Source organism: Rhinopithecus bieti, unplaced genomic scaffold (assembly GCF_001698545.2).
Source record: "Rhinopithecus bieti isolate Rb0 unplaced genomic scaffold, ASM169854v2 scaffold_1530, whole genome shotgun sequence".
NCBI lineage: Eukaryota > Metazoa > Chordata > Mammalia > Primates > Cercopithecidae > Rhinopithecus > Rhinopithecus bieti.
Window position 1 is genome coordinate 746,470 of NW_016803808.1, and position 16,789 is coordinate 763,258.

The following is a 16,789-nucleotide window of genomic DNA, read 5'->3' on the forward strand; positions in this document are numbered from 1 at the left end:
GGATGGATGGATGGATGGATGGATGGAAGGAAGGATGGATAAATGAATAGATGGATGAAGGGGCGAATGAATGGTAGACGGACAGATGAAGGGATGAGTGGATGAAGGAATGGATGGATGGATGAAGGGATGAATGAGTGGATGGATGGAAGGATGGATGGATGAATGGACAGATGGATTGATGAAGGGATGGATGAGTGGATAGATGGATAGATGGATGGATGGATGGATCGATGGATGGCTGGATGGATGGATGGATGAGGGGATGGATGGATGGATGGATGGATGGATGGATGGATGGATGGATATCTTAAAGCTCAAAGTCATTTGTGCTACTATTCACACTGGCTGCAATTTGTGATCTTGGAAAACCTGTCCTTTTTTCCAGCCTGAGGTAAGATCCGATTCTTCACAAGGCTGTTTCACTACTGACAGGTTTTCATCAGATACGTTTGCATGTTCATTAACTCATGTAAACATTATTAAAAGGACTACATAAACAGCTTCCTACACGTTTCCTCTTGCTTTCATTCAGGTATAATTATATGAAAACACAATGTACCATATGTGCCAATGGACCATCCCCTTTCTTATGCTTCCAAATGACAATTCCCCTCTGCAAACACACTCAGATACAGGTCTTTACATTTCTCCTTCTACTCCAAATCCAATCTGCCTTTTTAAGACAAAGATCTCAAAGCCCCTGCCCAATGATATGGGAGCCAACAATGTCCATTCTCACCCTAATATGGTCTAGGAATTCATTCTTACCTTTAAAAGTGCTTTGCAAATTGTAAAAGGGTATTCAAAAATGGTTATTTCCTCCTTCACTGTCCCGTTGTCACAACTATTCAAATAGTCATAAACATTCAATGCTGCCAAACATGATGGTGATTTCCAATCCTCTTCACCCTACCCAAGTCCAACATGTCACCCCTCCAGTTCTCACTATGTCCCCTCACACAGGAAACAGTCAGAAACAGGCACAAGTATCCCCATAGCTGCAGAGGAATCAGTATGCTGAAGGTCACTGAAAGTGACTGGCCAGCAGCCTCTAAATCATTTTTATTTTCTTCCTGGCATACTACTCGTCTAGATCTTCCAGCCTCCCTTGCAGTTAGGTGTGGCCATGTGACCGAGTTCTAACACAGTGGTTTTCAACCAGGACAATTTTGCCTCCCAGGGGACATCTAGCAATGTCTGGAGAGGAGGCATCTGTGGTTGTCACAACTGGAAGAGAGAGGAGAGTTCTATGGGAAGCTACTGAGTCTCTGAGGCCAGAGAGCATCCTGCTGAACATTCCACAATGCATAGGACAGCCCCTCACAACAATAAACACTATTCACAGGCTTTGTGGCTTTGTTCTAACCCTGATTAGCCTTTGGCCAGCTCAAATGCCCATGGTGCCAAAACCCTACACTCATCCTGCACTAATAGTTGAGAAACCCAGTTCTAACCAATGGAATGTGAGCTAACATGTTGGAGCCAATTCCCTGCCTGATCCATAAAAACCAGCCAAGTGCAGTTCTCCAAGCTCTTTCCTCTTCCTTAGTCTTGGTGGAGATGATCCCAGGCACCTTGGAAGCCACACACTGAATACAACGAGGCCACAAAAATGGGAAGAGCTTGCATCTGTCACTGCTTGAATGAGAGCTGTCTGCCCATCAATAACACATATTTTACACTGAGAAATAAACTAGCATGTTAGAGATCTGGATTTTTTCAAGATACCAGCTGGCATTAGCTAACTCAGTCACAAATACTTTTGCTTGTTTTCTTGAATAGATTCTCCAATTTATGGAGCTATACTTGAGTCAACATCACCTAGGGGACATCTAGATTGGCCAGTCCTATTTCAAGTGGGAGAGGGACCTCCAGGGTACATTTCTCTGGAAATCAACTTATAACTGATATAACGAGCTGGCTTATGCAGGGACACAGGAGGGGTCTGTGGGCCCATTTAAGTCTCTGAGGAACTTTTGAAATCGGGACCCTTTTCCATTAGCTCTCTAGAATTCGCCTCTGGCCATTCCAGTCCTATAGGACTTCAAATTTGAATCTCTGTACTCTACATTCTGCAAGTTTAGTCGAACATATCTTCTCTTGCCCAGTTATCTTAACCAGTCAGAGCTTAGTAAAAATAAATGCAAGTTCCTATTTCTTTACAGATTTACTATATTTGTCATACGGAGTTTTTGCAATTGTAGTGATCATTTACTGAGGAGGTTGCTAAATTTAGCAGATAAAATATAAGGACATACTCATACTAAAAAAAAATTATTCTATTCATTGTCCAGCCAAAACTTAAATTTAAATAGGTTTCCTGCATTTTATCTGGCAACCGTATTTACTGAGCATTTATATTTTTTCAGGTACAACGTCTGAGATACACTCAAATCCTCAAAATAACACTGAGGGTGGCACCACTATCATCTCCATTTTCAACTGGGGCAACAGAATGCAAAAGGCTATATTCTCTCCCTGGGTCATAGCCCACCTGCCATTGGCAGTGCCGGGATCCCAAAGCAGCCAACACATGGGCTCTTCTGGCCTGGTCCAGTGCTCAGAGGCGTGCCCGCAGGCAGGACGTGCTCCAGGAATGCTCCCTATTCCACCACCATTCCTTTAAAACCTACAGAAAGCATAGTCTATTTTTCTAATGGGCAATCATCAAAACATGGTAGCTGTAAGGGAACCTGAAGATGTGGTGAGGATGGTTAAGAATATTTTATTTAAAACTTTCATGTTTTGGAACTATTGTAAAATATCCATAGTAAATATTTCCTTTTTTAAAGCTTGCATTTCTCTCAGAGATAAATGGATGTAATCCAGTTTCAGAAAGTCTTAGGAGGTGACTCGGTGCAAACATCAGGGGCACAGACGTTGAAGTCAGATGGGAGTGGGCTTAGATCCTGGTTCCGCCATCTCCTGGCCGTCCTGACGTGGGCAGGTTACCTGGGCACCCTTCCCACTGGCAGTTTGCTGGCCTACAAGATATGAAAGCAGCAGTCTCCGTCTGAGAGCTTTGTAAGGGCTTAGTGGAGAAGCAGGTGAGGGAGCGTTGCCCACCCTTTACATATGGGAACCTGGGGCTCACGTGACTCACCCCAGGACACGCCGCAAACGGGGGGGTGCAGGTGCTCCCAGAGAAGAAGAAACAACGGGCTGGGTGGGAACCAAGAGCTCAGGCTCAGGGAGGAACAGACTGGCGGAGCCCTCAGCCTCATCCCCAGGTCCCAACATGCACCCCACCCCCGTAACAGCAGCAACCAAAGAACCTCATCCCACTTTATTGCAAGGATTTCCCTCTTCTGCATTTCTCTAGTGGCTCCTCCCAGGGAATTCAGGACTCATGACTTGAACTAGTAGGACTCGATGAACTGTAACTGCAGCCACCCACTCCCGACTGCTTTCTCGGGATCAGAAATGGCCACACTGGGATTGTGTCACTGGGCAGCACCATCCCAGGAGTCCCTGCACCTTAAATCAAAAAGACAATGGGAGGAAGAGACTGATCCTAACCTGGAAGCAGGATCATCACTCCACATTCAAATTCTTTACATTGTTTTTTTTGTTTGTTTTTAATGTTGAAATCACTTTAAAATCTTGATAAAGAGAAGAAGTGACGCCTCTGAGATGTTTCTGTGACACTGTTTCTGCAGTGTCTGGAGATACCAGATGCTCTCACTGCCTTTCCGGGAAACCGCGCGACCCACAGGCAGCCACCTCTCACCAGTGAGGCTTCCCTGTGTCTCCAGGGCCCCTGAGCTGGTAACCATTCATCATACTTGGTTTTGATTCAAAACATACAGTCATCGCATAGGGTTATAAAGTCTATATCTTGGGGGATAGTTGGTAGGAGTTCTTATCGGTTAAAAAAAAATCCTGAGAATATACTAGACATATGTCAAATAAAACCTGTATTCCTTTTAAAATTCAGGCACTTTAGGCGGGGTGCAGTGATGCCTGTAATCCCAGCACTTTGGGAGGCTGAGACAGGCAGATGACTTGACCCCAGAAGTTCAAGACCAGCTGGGTAACATGGTAAAAATCCATCTCTACAAAAAATTACAAAAATTAGCCAGGTGCAGTGGCTCACATCTGTAATCCCAACACTTTGGGAGGCCAAGGCAGGAGGACCACTTGAGCTCAGGAGTTTAAGACCAGCCAAGGCAACGTGACAAAACCTCGTCTCAAAAAATACAAAAATGAGCCAGGTGCAGTGGCATGTGCCTATAGTCCCAGCTACTCAGGGGACTAAGGCAGCAGAATTGCTTGAGCCCAGGAGGTAGAGGTTGCAGCGAGCTATTGCACCACTGCACTCCAGCCTGGGTGACAGAAGTGAAACCCTGTCTCAAAAAAGAAAAAATAGCTGGGTGCAGTGACACATGCCTGTAGTCCCAGCTACCTGGGAGGCTGAGGTGGGAGGATTGCTTGAGCCCAAAAGGTTGAGGCTGCAGTGAGCTGTGATCATGCCACTGTACTCCAGCCTGGGCAACAGAGTGAGACCCTGTCTCAAAAAAAAAAAAAGAAAAAAAGAAAAAAAAAAAGGCAGGTTTGTTGGATGTAGGGATATTTTTATGCACTATAAATCATGTTGTTATAAAACTTTCAGGAAAAATCCACAAATTATCAATGATTACAACTACAATGAATGCACAAGATTGTACCTAGAAACTCTGTACCCCAATTCCTCTTTTGGGGCCACTTTATAAAACAAATCACCCCCAAACATACTGGCTTACAACAATGAGTTACTCTACAGTCCCACTCGCCAGGCTCCAGTGGGCAGCCTCATTCACGATGTCTTGTGTGCATGGTCAGTTGGTGGCTGGGCTGAGGTCATCTTACAGGGCTGGATATCCATGGGGTCCTCCTTTACTCCTAGCCAGGTGCTCAGCTGGGATGACTGAGGCTGGCCCCTTTTTTAGCCCTTTCCATGTGGCCTCTTCATGCCACCAGCTTGGACTTCCTCACTGCATGGTGATCTCAGAGATGTCTGCATTTGTTACATGGTGACTATAAGAGAGAAGCCAAGAAAGCAAAACCTTTCAGACCATAACCGTCTCACTACAACCAAACACCAGAGAAAAGACTGTGGCCCCAACTCCAACCCCATCAGCAAAGAGGAGTGGAGAGCTAGACAGACCCCCTCAGTCTGCTGTCAGGAGACACCACCCTGAACAACACGATGGTGTCAGAGAGGGTGCGGTGGGAGCAGACAGTCATCCCTGCGGGACAGCAATGAGCTCTCTCAACAGAGCATCAGCAGAGGCCACCTGGGAGCCCGAACACCTACACTACCCACCCCATCCACCACCCAGGGGATAATCAGCACTGCCCTCTCCCCACTGGGGTTGTCAAGGTTGAGTAAGAACTGGGACATTAGTCACCTCCCAGTGGCAAGGTGCCTCCACCTCACGGTGTCAGTGGAGACCACGTGAGGAGCACCTCCTCCCAAGCCAGGGTGGTGGCAGCAGAGGCCACTATAATAGAAGATTTAAATAAGCTCTAGATCATAGCATAACCCCCAAAACGCCCATGTTTCAAGAAAAAAGAAAAAATCATTCATCATTCCAAGAACCAAGAAAAGCTCAACTTGAACGAGATAAGACAATCAACAGTTGCCAACACTGAGGTGACACAGATGTTGGAACAATCTGACAAAGACTCTGCAGGGGCCATCAGAAAAATCCTCTAATGGGTGATTATGAACAGGCAAAAAAAAACATGAAAAATAGAAAACTTAGCAAAGAAGCAGAAGATGTAAAGAAGAAAGGAAAATTTTAAAACTGAAAAATACAGTAACCAAAGCAAAAACTCATTGAATGGACTCAAAAGCACAGTGGAGGGGACAGAGGAAACCATCTGTGAACCTGAAGATAGAACAACAGAAATTGCCCAACTGAACAACAGAGAGAAAACAGATTTTTAAATAATATATTAACAGCCTCAGGGACCTCTGGGATTATAATAAAAGATCTAATATCAGTGTCACTGGAGTTCTGGAAAGGGAAGAGAAAGAGGGCAGGGCTGAAAAAGTATGTGAAGAAATAGTGGGTGAAAATTTCCCAAGTTTGGCAAAAGAAGCCGAGAGAACCTCAAACAGAATAAACCTAAAGAAATCCATGCCAAGATAGATCACAGGCAAACTTCCACAAATGAAAGACAAATAAATCAAGGAGAGAGAAAACACACCTTACTTACATTGGGGAAAAAGCAATTCAAACAACAGCAGATTTCATATGAGAAATCAGATTTTGTCAAGAGAAATCTTGACAGAAGGAAGAAAGTACCACAGTATGTCAGGTGCTAAAAGGAAAAAACGCTGTCAACCCCAAATTCTATATCCCGCAAAAATATTGTGCAGGACGGAAGAACAAGACTTAAGATGCAGGAAAACTAAGGGAACATTTCACCAACACACCTACTCTAAAAGACTGTCCAAAAAATGCTCTTGAAACAGAAGAAATTAATCAAAGAGAGAATAATGGAGTATCAGGAAGGAAAAAACAACAAATGAAAAAGAGAAAATGTGGGTAAGTATAACATATTTTCCTTCTCTTGAATTTCTAGAAACAAGTGTACAGTTCCTTAAAGCTAGGGTCCCCAAAACCCCAGGCAGTGTGCTGGTTGGTACTTGTCCGTGGCCTGTTAGGAATCCCAGGCAGAGAAGGAGGTGAGCAGTGAATGAGCATTACTCTCTGAGCTCCGCCTCCTGTCAGATCAGCCACAGCATTAGTTCTCATAGGAGCACAAACCCTACTGTGAACTGCACATGCCAGGGATCTAGGTTGTGGGCTCCTTAGGAGAATCTAATGCCTGATGATCTGAAGCAGAAGGGTTTCATCCTGAAACCATACCCCCAGTACCCATCACCCATCCCCCAGCCCCAATCCGTCAACCCTCCCAACCCCTCATTTGAAAAATGGTCTTCCACTAAACTGGCTCCTGGTGCCAAAACGCTTGGGGACTGCTGCCTTAAAGGGTCCAAGTAGGCTCATTCTCACCCAGCAGTCTGCCTGCTGCAGGGCTCATTTATGAGGCCAATTATTTATCCAGGGCTCATTTAAGAGGCCAATTACTTGTCTGAAGCTTCTCAGATTGTGGTCACCGCACCACCGGCATGAGCATCTCCTCGCCATGCTTGCTTAAAATGCTGTATCGTGGGCTGCTCACCAAACCTACTGAATCAGAATTTATACAGGTGGTCACACAACTCTGGGTGTAAACATGGGTTTCTTACATACACTAAGGTTTGAAAAGTTGTAAAATGTCAGTTGACCTTTAGTTAACAAAGGGTCAAACTCAGTCACTCAGTGTTAACTCAGGAGAAAAATGAGAACAAACTGTTTTCACAGATTCCTGGCTCTTGACAATCCAGTCGTCCAAGACTGGAACACATTTCAAGGTTAAAAGAGTCATCAGCGCCCCACCTGGAGTCAAGGTTACACACCTATGCACGATGGCAGGTTGTCCCGGAAGTGTTGGCTGGAGTCTAGGCCACCACAGAGAAGTCTGTCATTCATGTGTGCCTGCGTTTCTTCCTCTCTGAAATGGGGGCAGTCTTTCCAAACTCTTGGGGTCAAGGCGAACAGCAAAAGAGGTGTGCTGTGCACAGGCGTGTAAAAGATTAGCTTTTACCTAAAGCGCATGTTTACGCTCTCCTTAAAGAGGGCCGTCGTGTCGCCTTTTTCTTTGAAATGTAACATCTATCTCTGTATTCTTCACACAGAATCCTAGAAAGTCAGGCATGATAGTTAAAATTAAATGTGCGCCTTAATTTACCCAGCCTTTTCCGCGGAGTACTGATGATGGGCAGTCCCTGGTGTCCGCGGAGGCAGGAAGAGGCGGGGAAGAGCCCAGGACCCACCACAGCGCTAACCAGGGCGATGTGCGCTCCACCAGCTAGAGTGCAAATCCTTCGCCCTGTGCCTAGGACTGCCCCTCCAGGAACGCCTCCAAGTCCCCTCCGCCCACGCTGTCTCTCCACATTCCCTCCTGGAGATGCAGCCTTAGGTCCTGCCCCTCCCGCAGAATGGTTCAGGGTGACGCGCAGCTAGAGTCTTGCAGGGCCCGCGCACACACTCCCTCTAACTACAGAGGAGAAGTCTGCAAACTGTCATTATTAAAAGGAGAAGGCTGAATCTGGGAGTAAACGCCTTAAAGATGCGGCAAGGGGAAGAAGAAGTTCAAACTATTGAAAAATTTGTCCACCAGCCAACTGGCGCTGGCGTCGCCTGGGTGATACCAGTGCCCAGGCGATGGGTTTGCCTGCCTCCCTGGCCGAGAAAGAGCTGTGCCCCAAAGCGCTGTCCTGTGCCCATGACAAGTGCGTCCCAGCCAGGCCCTAGCCCTTCCCAGGGACCGGGACGGGGCTCGCAGGGCGCAGCAGGGTGGCTGCCCCAGCTGGGAGCGCACGTGGTGCGAGGTAGGCGGGTTCCTCCTCACTGAAGTCATGGACTTGGCTCGCTGCGGAGGGGCCGGTGCGCGAACGTCGCTTGAGCCAAAAAAGAAAAAACGCACACAATGTGTTTCTTGTTAGTGTCTGCAAGCCAGGCCTCGGGTTTTGCTTTTGGTGCCGCATTATAATATTAAGATGCTGTTTGATTCCGGACAAGCCCGCCCTTGTCGCTGGCTGGGGTGGATTCCCACGGACGCTGGTGGGCACAGGGGGGCGGCCTGGGTGCTGCACCGTGGCGCGGGGGCGCACAGCGGATGGAGGGGGGGTCCCTGCATGACGTAGGCTCCCTGCGGTGGCCGGACCCCAAGACTCGCGCCTCGGGGCGGCGCAGACTCGGCGACGCCAGCCCTGCTCCCGCCAGCTCGCAGGCGGCCCAAGATTGTTTTCCAAGACCTTATCTCTCGCTCAAGTTAATTTTCTTTTTTAATGTGGGGACCGGAACAAAAGACACAGGAAAATCCTTTGTGAAAACTAAATGCAGCCACAAATCCGGGCACTTCACAGCATTTGTAACAAAATATTTGCAGTGCCCGTAGTTAAATCGGCCCCTCCGCCAAACTTCCCAAACTTTGCTTTCTTTGAACCAAGCTGAAAAGTGATCTCCCTAAAAGGGGATCAGAAGTTTGCAAGCAATTGGATTTAGCACGGAGTTCTACCTGGTGCTCTAGAGAGCTCTGGGCACACAGGACGGTGCGGGAATCCTGGAAGGAATTACGGCCCGAATGGTGGCAGGGCAGGGGAGGAGCCACTGTTAAGCCGTGGTAGTCCTTGAAACGCTTTGTTAATGCCGTTTATTAGCTGTGTGCGACAAGAAGTTTAAGAGGTTAGGCAGGTCTTCAAAAATATCCAAAAAAAGAAAAAATAAACATTCCCTCGTTTGCTTCTTGTGGCTTTGCTCATTTTCTTCCCCTCAAGTGGCCCTTCATCTAAGCCTGTTTTAAACCCAAAATCGGTTATCTGGTTTCAGGGTAAGGGCTCCCTCTTGCCAAGGTATTAAATAAACAAGTAAAGCAAAAACTTGAATCCTTATGTAATCCAGATGCCGTTTCCTCGAAAACCACAACAAATGCTGCTAAACCAGATAACAGGACCGGGAACATTCGGCCCCCCAACCCCCACCCCACAACAAACAGCCTCCGCCCCCAGCTTTAGAGCCAGCAGAGGACATTTATGTTCAGGAACTCCTCTCCAAGGCAGACGATAAATAATTGCTACTAACACTCTCAACTGCAGATGAGCACCCTTGAGGGATCCGGATGCCATAAACTGTCCGGGAATGTTGGCATCTGGTTCTTAAAGCCAGGACCCAGGAGGCGTCTGCGTCTGCAAGCTGACTTGGAAGTTTCTGGCCTCTTGATGTTCTCAGTCGAAAATGGTGCATTAGAAAGGGGATTGGTCTGGCCCGCGCTTTGTAGTGGTAATGAGGGCGCGAATCGTGCTAGGCTCTGCGCGCGCCAGGCTCCGCTGAGGACGAGGGCTGGGGCTGCACATCTTCCCGGCTCCCCCAGGGCAGAGAAAGGGACTGTTCTGGAAAAAAAAATTAATGGTTTATGCGCAACCTGCCAGAGTTCCGAGGAGTTAGGCAGTAGGACGGTGTGGAGGCAGGGGTGGGGTCTTGCAGTCTTTCAAAGGTATTTTTAGGAGTCCAGCATCAAAGCCATCCGGCGAGAAACTGAAATCATCCAAAGGAATAAATAAATCTCGCCATGCGCTAAGACAGTGACCTTCTCCCCATCCACCCTTCTCTCGCGCCAGCCTCACCCCGAACGCCTCGGTTGCAAAAACAAAATAAAGCAAAACCTTTTGCTTTGGCAACCTCTAAGCCATATCATGCCTCCCCTTTTGCAAAAGGAAGATTTCTTTCTTCTCCCTCCTCCCGGCATTTTATATCCTCGTCTCTCTTCCTCCCCTCACCCCGGCCTCCCCAGCCCCGCCCAACTCTTTTCTTTTCCTTCTTGGGTCCTCCTTCTTCCCCAAATCCACTCGAAACTTAAGACGTGCAAGCCGCTGCAGGTCGCGCGGCCCGTGCCGGGCCGGGGCGGCCTGGGACTGCCGGCCCTTCCGCCAGGCATTGAATCCAGCTGGGCGGCGCGCGCTGAGTGACGGCCGGCCGGTTTTTGCCAATTGGCAGCCGCCTGAGCCGGGCCGCGAGGGAACCAGGCGCTGGCAGGCGGGCGTGATGGGCGCCGTCACGCCGCCTGGCGCCCAGAGAGTCTGCTCCGGGGCTCCCGGCTCCGGCCCGCCGCGGGCCTGGCCCGCGCGCCGCCGCCGCCGCCGCCGCCGCTGCCAATTCATCACCTGTCAGGGATCACTCGCGGGGTCACGGGCGGAATGGACACAGCTGTGAGAACAAAACCCGGGAAAGAAAGGCGAGCGCTCCCCATTGCGCCAGATGTGCAGGGAGGACCTTGAGACGCGCCCCCCGCCCCCGCAGGCTCCTCCCGCCCCCCGGCGCATCACGCGGGGGTGGCAAAGGCGGCCTGGCCAGCGTTCGAGCTCCCCGCCCGGAGCTGCTTCTGATTACCGCAAGGGGCCCGGACGCGAGAGCCGCCGCGGGGCCTGCCCTAGAGGCGGAGTGAGCGAGCCCTGGAGCCAGGCTGGGGGACCTTACGGGCAGGTCTGTCGCTGCCACGGGCTGGGGGCGTCCCGGTGAGGAGTCGAGGGGGACCGCACCAACACCTACCAGCGGAAGCCTTGCACACCTTCCCACCGCCCGCGGATCTAGCCCGCCGTCCAACTGGGGCCGTTCGAACTTTGGAGGCCTCAAATGCAAACCCACCTAAGCCAACAATTGACAGATTTTGACGTGCGTTTAAAACCACCTCGAAAATGCTGCAACACGATTTTCCCCCACGAAAGCCATTTTTAAGGTGATTTCATATTGGGCGTGCTGAAACAGACACATTAGTAACTTAGGCCTTGTTTAAATCATTAACTTTAACAGCTTCGTAATCCCCTTTAAATGATCTTTAAATGAATGTAAAACTGGGTAGCGTGCCAATAGAATCGAATTCAACACAGCCAGGCAGACTGGACTCTGACATGGCAGCTAAAGAAACACCAGAACACTTTCACCATATTTAGCCATTTTACTACATCAGGGTACAAAAATGATCATGGGAGAAGGCACTGCCTTAATCAACTTTGCAAAGTGTAAAGTGAAACCGCACAATGCTCATTACCGCCCAGCCCAGAGCCTGGCTGTGGGGATAATGAGGCTGGCACGGATGTTAACATACGGTGTCCTTGGAAAAAGCTAGGAATGCGTCAGTATCGAAGAGCTGCAATGTCCAAGAATCATAAGTAATAATTTGAGAATCCCAAAGATGTTTGTTTACATTGGCTATTATTGTAAAATAGTCAAAGTATAACATCATGAACCAAAATAGTGTCAAAACAAAATCTGTTCCACTGTGGCACGTATGTGACAGAAACACATGCACACAAAGTACATCAAAAGGCTCGAACTGTGGGAGGACTCGGATAGTAAATCACTTCCAGACTTAATATCAGAAGAGATACGATGCGTCCAACGCTGTCAGGGACAGAGTCGCAGGCAGCATTGCCGGGCCTTGGGAAGGCCCTCGGCAAATTTCTGGCTGGACAGGAAACCATTCACCTCCTTCCTCCCAACTGATGGGGGCTGATTTCAGGAAGGTGATCTCCACCTCAGCGCCACCCACTCTGCCTCCCTGGAGAGGCGTCCTGGGGCGCATTGCTGTCACGTGACAGCCAGAGACCGCTGACCCCACCAGCTGATAAATAAATCATTAATTGAAGGAAAAAACAGTTTCCCCATTATTGAACTTTTCTTTCAGCCTCTAGGCCTGCCCCTTCTTCCTCTTTCTGAAATGCAGAGGAGGTAGAGATTGAGGCAGAAAGTAAATAAGATTTGAATATTGCCTTTCCTGGGGTTTTCTAGTTCATTGTTTTCTGGAGAAAATATTTTCAAAACAAGAAAGTGACATACTGTGATCAGGACAGAATTCTAGATAAGCTAGAATTATGTGAGAATTAACAAGGTATTTGAGTAAACAGCCGCAAACTTTTAAAAATTTAGACTGAATGAGTTCTTAAAGATTTTCAGCCAAAACAAAACAAAACAAAAAAAACCTTGAACCTGTATTCAGCACTAGTGCTGAAAGGATTCCAAACCTCATATATGACAATTTTTTTTTTTCTTAGTGTGAAGATGTTAATGGCTAGGGCCACCTATCTGTCACAAAGCTTTGGAACTCCTCTAGATGTTGGAATGTGACACCAGAAATCACAATTCTTGCATAATTAATCACATTACTTTACCACCTACACTGAAGGGCACAGACCGGCAGCCTTTCAAGGGCAGTGTATGTAAATGTAGTTTCAAAATGCAAATTCTCCTAATTATTTCCGATTAATACTATCATTATAATAGCCCTGCCTCCTTCTTGAAAAGGAACCCTGAAAGCGCCCTGTGAGAGCTCCTTAGCGACCGGCGAGGTTGGGCATAGCTTCCAATAAGTACTCATTTTCCTGAGTTTACAGTAATGCCTCCCGCGCTGCTCCGGGTTGCAAAAACCCACACTAAGCCTGTCGTCGAATGCATGCGTGGGTGGTTTGTTTGTGTTAACATAACTTTTCCTTATCTGAAGAGACGAACTCACTCTACAAACGTGACTCTTCAGTGACAACCTAATTTGCGTTTTCACTTTCTTCTGAAATGCTTTCTTTCTTCACGCTCTCCCTCCGATGGGTTGCAGTGAACTGTGGCTTCCCCCTGCGGTGCTGAACTCGCCCGTGTAGCCGTGATTTTAGGGCTGCCGACAGCTCCAAGGTGTGCAAGGCTTGGTCTGGGAACACACCCAAGGCAAGGGTCCTGCCGCGCGTTTGGAATTAGAATTAAGAACGCACATTTAGGCGCCCAGGGTCTGCCCCTCCCCTTCCTCCTTCCCCTCCCCCTTCCTCCTTCCCCTCCCCCCATCTTCCTCCTCCTCCTCCTCCCCTTCCCCCCGCTCCTCCTTCCCCCGGCCTCCCCGCTCCCGGTCGCTCCCCGCCCGCCTCGCGCTTACTGTACTGTACTCTATTTACCACCCCAGCTGGGCTCGCGTCCCGCCCACCCCGCGGGGATTGGCTGCGAACGCGGAAGAACCGAGCCCACGCCCCGCGCCCGCTCTTGCCAATGAAAGCGCCCGCTCGGCCTGATGGACGCGCTACCTTCCGCCAATGGGGACGAAGGGAAGCCCGAGCGTGTGGCCCCGGCGAGTGCGGATAAAAGCCGCCCCGCCGGGCTCGGGCTTCATTCTGAGCCGAGCCCAGTGCCAAGCGCAGCTAGCTCAGCAGGCGGCGGCGGCGGCCTGAGCTTCAGGGCAGCCAGCTCCCTCCCGGTCTCGCCTTCCCTCGCGGTCAGCATGAAAGCCTTCAGTCCCGTGAGGTCCGTTAGGAAAAACAGCCTGTCGGACCACAGCCTGGGCATCTCCCGGAGCAAAACCCCGGTGGACGACCCGATGAGCCTGCTGTACAACATGAACGACTGCTACTCCAAGCTCAAGGAGCTGGTGCCCAGCATCCCCCAGAACAAGAAGGTGAGCAAGATGGAAATCCTGCAGCACGTCATCGACTACATCTTGGACCTGCAGATCGCCCTGGACTCGCATCCCACTATTGTCAGCCTCCATCACCAGAGACCCGGGCAGAACCAGGCGTCCAGGACGCCGCTGACCACCCTCAACACGGACATCAGCATCCTGTCCTTGCAGGTAAGACCTGCTCCGGGGCCCCCACCCCGCCGCCGCACACTCCCGCGGTCGCCTGGGCTGTCACTAGGAGATCCGTAGCCCAGACGGTGACTTTTGCATGAGCTATTTAACTTTATTTTCCTAAGAATCTGCCATAGATTGAGCTGTGCGTGAAATTGCTAGTAAGTTCTGACATGTTAATGCGTCTGTCTTTGAATCTGAATTGTTACCATAAACGTGTTTAATGGAACTTGCTGGTCTGTGGACTACTTCAAAACAAAACAAAACAAAAACCCTTTCTACTTAACATTGTCTTAACCTCGTACTCTTTATCCTCTTTCTCTCCAGGCTTCTGAATTCCCTTCTGAGTTAATGTCAAATGACAGCAAAGCACTGTGTGGCTGAATAAGCGGTGAGTGTTTGCTTGTGCCACCCGTGGGTAAACTGCCCTTCTGTTGTGTGTGCGTGCGCGCATGTGTTTTTGCTTGTGTATCTGTAAAATGTCTGATTTGGTAAATGCATGCTTACTTCGCGGTGTTACCCGTACTACATTGTCTCACTAGACATGAAGGAGCTTGTAGCTCTGGGTACTCGAGATCACAGAACATTTTCCTTTAAAAGGAAATGATGCCAATAACTTACTACGAAGGCGGCCGAGGAACGTGTGTATTGGCTTTGTAGCAAATGCAATGCCCTGGCTCTTCCTACGATTCCTCTGGTACTATGAGGTACTAACCTCCACTGTAATTAATCTTATCGCCACAAATTCCACAGGGATCCTGCTTCCCTAAAACTATAGTCCTCTGGGATTCTCTGGGCTAGTTGAGGATTGCTACCCTGTGCCTTAGACCCTGTGATGTGGGATCCCAGACTTCCCTATCTGTTAACTAAAGGGCTGTTTTCAATCAAATAATTGTTACAAGCAGCAGACTGGCGCCTGTAGCACTGCTGTTGGAGATCCAAATAGGAGATCGGGTTGGGAAGTTTTTCCCTTGAGTCTCTGCTATTTTAATGTTTAATTTGTGCTGTGGAGGCGAGTGTGTGTGTTGCATCTGGACGCCAGGGTTTGCCCAATCTTTGCGTGTTTGGTTAAATGTTCAAACTGTGGCTTCCTCCCGGCGCCAGTCTGCCCGCCTCTGCCCTTAGGTTACATTCTCTTAAACATGCCTTTCTCTCCCAATCTTTTGCAGGTGTTCATGACTTCTTTTTTTCTTTGCACAACAACAACAACAAATCCACAGAATCTTTTAAGTGCTGAACTTACTTTTCAACCATTTCACAAGGAGGACAAGTTGAATGGACCTTTTTGAAAAGAAAAAACAAATGAAAGGAAAACTAAGAATGATCATCTTCCCAGGGTGTTCTCTCACCTGGACTGAGATATTCGTTATTTATGAAAAAGACTTTTAAATGCCCTTTCTGCAGTTGGAAGGTTTTCTTTATATACTATTCCCACCATGGGGAGCGAAAACATTAAAATCACAAGGAATTGCCCAATCTAAGCAGACTTTGCCTTTTTTCAAAGGTGGAGCGTGAATACCAGAAGGATCCAGTATTCAGTCACTTAAATGAAGTCTTTTGGTCAGAAATTACCTTTTTGACACAAGCCTACTGAATGCTGTGTATATATTTATATATAAATATATCTATTGAGTGAAACCTTGTGAACTCTTTAATTAGAGTTTTCTTGTATAGTGGCAGATGTCTATTTCTGCTTTAAAAAGTGTAATGATGTACTTATTCATGCTAAACTTTTTATAAAAGTTTAGTTGTAAACTTAACCCTTTTATACAAAATAAATCAAGTGTGTTTATTGAATGGTGATTGCCTGCTTTATTTCAGAGGACCAGTGCTTTGATTTTTATTATGCTATGTTATAACTGAACCCAAATAAATACAAGTTCAAATTTATGTAGACTGTATAAGATTATAATAAAACATGTCTGAAGTCAGTACCTGAATTCCGAGTGGTTTTTAAGATCTCTCTGGCACTCACTCGCTCTTTTCTCTCTCTCCCCCCAACCCCGACAGACATTTTCTTTATCCCCTTCTCCCTCATCTCCCCACCAGCACCCCTGAAGCCTTTACTTGTGTACAGAGAATCGCCTTATCAGATGTGTGGTAAGGCAGAGTGCTGAGTTGACAGGGACTGGGGAGGCTTTGAGCACAGAAATGCCTCTGAGTCCTGAAGGGAAAGCTTGGTTCTGTGCCTTAGGGCTGAGTTTAAAGCCAAGAATGAGTTGTGGTTGTGAGTCTGGGAGTATGGAAGGACTACCTGTGTGAGTGGGCGTTAAGACGCTTCTCTGGAGTAAATGAAAGTTAATCAGGAGAAGGAAAGAGGCTGTACAGAATTCAGAACATGATTTCAGATTTAAGGGAAAGCAGAAACACCCGAGGGTTACTATTTGCCCAGGGAACTAAGCTGTCACCTAGCCCCGGACTCCTGATGCCTCCTTGGCTTCACCTTCGTCCACACCTTTAGCCCCCCCAAACCCCACCCACCCCCAGGCCTCCGGCGACGGGGCTGGGCCAGGCGCATTTTCCCGGACTTTTCAATCGCCCTCAGCCTTGACGGCCACCCTGGACTGGAAGGAAGAGGCAGCGGGCAGAA

At 48.4% G+C, this 16,789-nt stretch overlaps 1 protein-coding gene and 1 long non-coding RNA gene across 10 annotated transcripts; one reads left to right on the forward strand and one right to left on the reverse strand.

Annotated features, from left to right (window-relative positions):
* Positions 1-301: 301 nt before the first annotated feature.
* On the reverse strand, positions 302-10,351 carry LOC108516081 (uncharacterized). Of its 9 annotated transcripts, none has more exons than XR_001881722.1 (6): positions 9,684-10,344; positions 9,121-9,262; positions 7,457-7,739; positions 4,746-5,019; positions 3,107-3,165; positions 302-2,987 (listed from the first exon to the last, which is right to left on the reverse strand). It is a non-coding gene; the product is annotated as an uncharacterized LOC108516081 (long non-coding RNA). The 9 variants fall into 9 exon arrangements; XR_001881717.1 differs by having other exon boundaries at positions 4,738-5,019; XR_001881726.1 differs by lacking the exon at positions 3,107-3,165.
* Positions 10,352-13,634: 3,283 nt separating this feature from the next.
* On the forward strand, positions 13,635-16,130 carry ID2 (inhibitor of DNA binding 2). The gene is made up of 3 exons (XM_017853382.1): positions 13,635-14,199; positions 14,527-14,590; positions 15,369-16,130. Exons 1-2 carry the CDS (start codon positions 13,645-13,647, stop codon positions 14,581-14,583), a joined length of 612 nt encoding a protein of 203 aa, XP_017708871.1. The 5' UTR covers positions 13,635-13,644; the 3' UTR covers positions 14,584-14,590; positions 15,369-16,130.
* The last annotated feature ends 659 nt before the right edge of the window (positions 16,131-16,789 follow it).

Bases quoted from the DNA above. Each gene is read 5' to 3' on its own strand.
- ID2 (XM_017853382.1), top strand. From the start codon at position 13,645: ATGGACGCGCTACCTTCCGCCAATGGGGACGAAGGGAAGCCCGAGCGT. The intron at 14,200-14,526 runs GTAAGACCTGCT...CTTTCTCTCCAG, and splicing joins TCAGCATCCTGTCCTTGCAG to GCTTCTGAATTCCCTTCTGA.